The sequence below is a fragment of the Arachis ipaensis genome, chromosome B02 (assembly GCF_000816755.2).
Source record: "Arachis ipaensis cultivar K30076 chromosome B02, Araip1.1, whole genome shotgun sequence".
Taxonomy (NCBI): domain Eukaryota; kingdom Viridiplantae; phylum Streptophyta; class Magnoliopsida; order Fabales; family Fabaceae; genus Arachis; species Arachis ipaensis.
This window is the reverse complement of record NC_029786.2, coordinates 11,800,498-11,805,481: the sequence shown is the minus strand read 5'-3', so window position 1 is coordinate 11,805,481 and position 4,984 is coordinate 11,800,498. Positions and strand designations below refer to the sequence as shown.

The window sequence follows — 4,984 nt, the reverse complement described above, 5'->3', positions numbered from 1 at the left end:
AACCCATTTCATTCTTCTTCTTCACCAACTCTCAACATTTTTCTCTTTAGATCTCTTTTTCTTCTTCTTCTGTAGATCTATTCTTCTCTATTATCATGGATGATAGAGTAAGATTAAAAGTGTATTATGATGGTCAAATTTTATTACAAACATCAGAAGGAGTGAAATTTGTGTGTCAAAATCTATTAGATATTATTATTCCATTTACACTGTCATTTGAAGAATTAAAAGGTATCATTTGTGAGAAGATAGATTCTCAAACAACAAGGATTGTATCGTGTATTCTGTACAGATATCCCATATCTGTATTTGGTGGGTTCGTGCAATTTCAAACGAAATACGTGACAGACGAAGCGAGTATGCAAGAAATGTTTTCAGTGTATCTCGGAAGTCGGTCGCGAATATCGTTTATCGAACTGTATATCGAGTTCGAGCAATCTGCAGCAGACCGAGATATTGAATTGCAGGATTACAACAGTGATAGTGAAGAAGAGTTCGAAAGTAACTACGTGGTCGTTGATCCGGGTGTAGACGAAGATCAAGCTGACGATGCTATGGTGGCAGATGTGGAGGATGTGGCAAATGCACTAGCAAATCAGGAGCCGTTTGTGGAGCCGAGTTTCATGCGGTCGTTGGATTTGGAGGCCATGCATGCACCGGAGTTTCCTCAATATGTAAATGCAGGTGCGCCATTAATTTAAATTAAGATTTCTAAAAGTATGATTTGCACATGGGTTATTAGTTTAGGAGAAATTGTTACGACCGGTTCATTTGCCCAAGTCGGTTCATTCGGACCGACCGGTTCATTCGGACCGGCCGGTTTATTTGGATCGACCGGTTCATTCGGACCGACCGGTTCATTTGCCCAAGTCGGTTCATTTAGACCGACCGGTTCATTCGGACCGACCAGTTCGTTCGGACCAACCGATTCGTTTGTATGGACCTGTTCATTTGGACCGATCAGTTCATTTGGACCGGACAGGACATTTATTTATTAGATTATTATTGCTGACAACTGTAATATTTGTGATGTGATTGCAGCAGAGCTTCCCCTTCTGCCGGATGGTGAATTTACTGTGGGAATGGAATTCAGTTCTAGGGAGGCAGTAATTAAGGCGATGAAAGATTATACAATCCGCAGAGGTGTAGATTATCGGGTGCATGAGTCAGAACCCACGACATTTTATGCTAAATGCACCCAGTATGATGCAGGATGTGATTGGCTGATCAGAGTGAGCAAGATGTCCAGAAAGTTCTGTTGGGAGATAAGGAGGTACAATGGTAGTCACACCTGTACTAGGGCCACCATTTCTCAAGATCATTCGAAGCTGGATTCCAACACAGTTGCAGAAGCAATAAAGCCATTGGTAGAAGTTGACCCGTCTATTAGGGTGAAATCAGTTATTGCGGAAGTACAATCAAAGTTTAACTACACCATTAGTTATCGCAAAGCATGGTTGGCAAAGCAAAAGGCAGTGGAGTCAATTTTCGGAGGATGGGAAGCTTCGTACGAAGCCTTGCCGATATGGTTTGAGGCTATGTGTCACAAGGAGCCATCCGCAGTTGTTCATTTCCAAACAATGCCTGCGTATCAGGGAGATGACTTGGTTCCTAATATTCGTGTACTTCACCGAGTCTTCTGGAGTTATTACCCTTGTATTAGAGCCTTCAGACATTGCAAGCCAATAGTGCAGGTAGACGGAACTCATTTGTATGGAAAATACAAGGGTTGTTTGTTGGTTGCAGTATCACAGGATGGCAACAACAATATCGTGCCGATTGCATTTGCGATAGTTGAGGGAGAGACATCTGATGCCTGGCACTTTTTCCTGAGTAACTTGCGACAGCATGTTGTGAGACGTGACGATGTGGGCCTTATTTCCGATCGGCACGATTCCATTAGGTCTGCTGTTGATCGTAGTGACGGAGCTTGGTCTCCTCCCAGAGCATTCCATATGTTCTGCATCAGACATATAGAGTCCAACTTTCTAAGAAAATTCAAGGCTCCGTATTTGCAGAAGCTTATCGTCAACATAGGTATGATACTCACGATTACATTGACTCCTTAACTTAGTTATTATGATGAGGTTTTTTATGGTGGGTCACGTTTTAATTGACAGGTTACTCGCGAACAATTCGCGAGTACGAGACGCGTTATCAGCGTTTGCGTGAGCGGGGTGAGGCTTATACCAACTGGTTGGATCGCATACCGCGTGAGCAGTATGCTTTAGCATTTGATGGGGGATATCGATGGGGTCATATGACAACCAATCTTGTGGAATGCATCAACTCCGTACTGAAAGGGGCTCGCAATCTTCCAGTCACTGCACTTGTGAAGGCAACGTTTTACAAGCTTAATGAATTGTTCACCCGGAAAAGAGCCGAGGCTGAGGCTAGAATTAATGCAGGACATGTGTTCTCTGAGTTTGTAACCTCCAAACTGCAAGCAAATCAGCGGGCAGCTGGTAACATTCAAGTTAGTTGCTTTGACCGACAAAATGAGGTATTCGAAGTGCGTGAGTGTCCTAGTGGTGTGGAGTATGCAGTGGATCTCCGTCAACAAAGGTGTGACTGTGGTGAGTTCCAAGTTGACCGGCTTCCGTGTCGACATGTGTTTGTTTGTTGTGCAAACCAACGTCTGGATTGGCAACTGTATGTACATGATGTTTACAAGATGGACCAGGTTCGACGAGTATACAGGGCTAGATTTAAGCCACTTGGGAATCCAACAACATGGCCTGTTTATCATGGACCTCGATTCGTTGGTAATCCATTCCTTAGACGGGTATCCAAAGGTCGGCCAAGGATGACTCGTTTCTTGAATGAGATGGACACTCGAATGTTGCGTCGTCCTAGGAGATGTAAGCAATGCGGGGCCGAGGGCCACAACCGTAGTAGATGTCGTCAAGGTGGTGGTGAAAATAATCCGGGTGCGAATTAGTGCATGAATTTGAACTTTTTATATATTGTATGACTTTTATATATGACATTATTGTACTACGTTATTGTATGACTTTTTAAAAATTTACTTCGAACGAAACTTATAATTCTATAAAATTTCGACAGCATTTCCTCTATTTCTCGGACTTCGCTACCCTATTCGGGTCCGAACCAAATATTTCTCAAACCTGTTCTCAACCATTTCCATAAATAAGTCAATTACATTCTAAATAATTAAGCCCGACACATAATACATAAATAAGTCAAATACATTCTAAGTATCTAAGTCCAACACATGATACATAAACAAGTCAAATATATTATAAGTAAATAAGTCCAACACATGATTCATAAATAAGTCAAATACATTCTAAATAAATAACTCCAACAACTGGTACATAAGTAGGTCCAACATCATTTTCTCATCGCCCATCTTACATCTTTGACTAATTTCTTGCATTTCTTCGCAACCTTTTTAAAAGCGGATGGGATATACCGACTAGCGCTCCGACGAGGGGGATCAGTTCTAAGGTTGTATCCTTTTCCTTTATCGCTAGTGCTTGTACCTGTAAAAACATTCAATAACCAACTAATCAAGTAAAATAATAAATAACCAACTAATCATTAATATTCATTATTTTATTTATTATCTCTCTATTTTTAATAACAGCATTATTATTATCATTCACTTGCTAACAACAATAATTAATTTATTATTTTATTATAATGTATCATAATCTTTTTTTTCTAAATAATCTTATTACACTAATCTATAATCTCTGCATTATTATACTCTAACATTACTAATTCCTAAAATTTAACTAATCATATTAAAGTACTCAGACACTACTACTATTACTACTACTACACTAATTTCTAACATTATCATCATAATAATTTACTAATCTCTAACTTAATAATAATTATTATTTTACTTAAAATAAAATTTTTTAAAATAAAAACTTACATAATTAGGATGATCAAGATAATTTGCAATGTGAAGCTCCGAACGATTAACATCTCTTAATCTTCTTTTTCTTCTAGGCATTGTTACAAAGTGGTGTAATTTTTTTTTTCTCAACGTCTTAAATGGAGGGCCATGGCTGTGGGGTTAGAGAGGGATTGATGAGGAAGAGAGGGTTGCTGAAAGTGAAAGAATGAGGGAGGGGTTCATTCACGAAACTTTACATACAATGGGTGCCGGACCACACTTGCATGCGTGACACCTGGTTGGGGGCACAAATCAGACCGTCCGATTTGTGTTCCTTCCCAGCCCCTAAATCGGACCGTCCAATTTCCGTGGTGAAATCGGTCCGTCCGATTTCTTCATCCCAGTCGTCACAGTTTGGTGAAGCACCATACAACCCCATAACGTTATAATACACCAGATTTTCCCCAATATTGAAAATAAAAAAGTGAAGTTGTGTCTCTAATTAATTGAAAATTTATTTATTAATGTCTCTAATTATAGATCATTTATGATGTGAAATTATGAAATTTTAAATTTTATTAAATTAAAAATTATTAAATTTATATATTTAAAATTATATATAAATTTTTTAATAATTTTATTTAATATTTAATTAAGTCGGTTCGATATCGATTAGATCATTGAACCAGTAAACCAGTTATTCAACTGGTTTATTGACTGGTTTGATTTTTACAACCTTGATAGATATGCGTAATGCCTTCATACTATCAAAAGAAAAAATTATTTTCACTAGCGTACTCTAGTATTTATATCTGATATATATTATTTGAATAAAATCTTAAACATAAAATAAATCTTTAAAATTATTTTATTACTTTTATTACGTGTTATAAACATATTATAATCCTACAATAATTTGTCTCCCTTTTCATTATACAGATTTTTCTCACATTAAAAAACTCAAATCCTATTCTCTATAAATAGATATCTTAAAAATAATTAGCTTTATCAAATTATTGGATGCAAATGGCATTGATATTTGAAATTTTTTAATTTCTAATATTACTAAATCAAAACAACAAAGCTGAGAGTAGAGTATAAGCCGTATAAAGT

The 4,984-nt window shown here is 37.5% G+C and overlaps 1 protein-coding gene across 1 annotated transcript in view; it reads left to right on the top strand.

Annotated features, from left to right (window-relative positions):
* Positions 1 to 2,941, top strand: part of LOC107626865 — a 14,416-nt gene extending 11,475 nt beyond the window's left edge. Inside the window, exons 3-5 of the mRNA XM_016329755.2 lie at positions 293 to 684; positions 1,042 to 2,037; positions 2,121 to 2,941. Coding sequence (XP_016185241.2) covers positions 293 to 684; positions 1,042 to 2,037; positions 2,121 to 2,941 — 2,209 coding nt within the window. The remainder of the gene's footprint in view (positions 1 to 292; positions 685 to 1,041; positions 2,038 to 2,120) is intronic.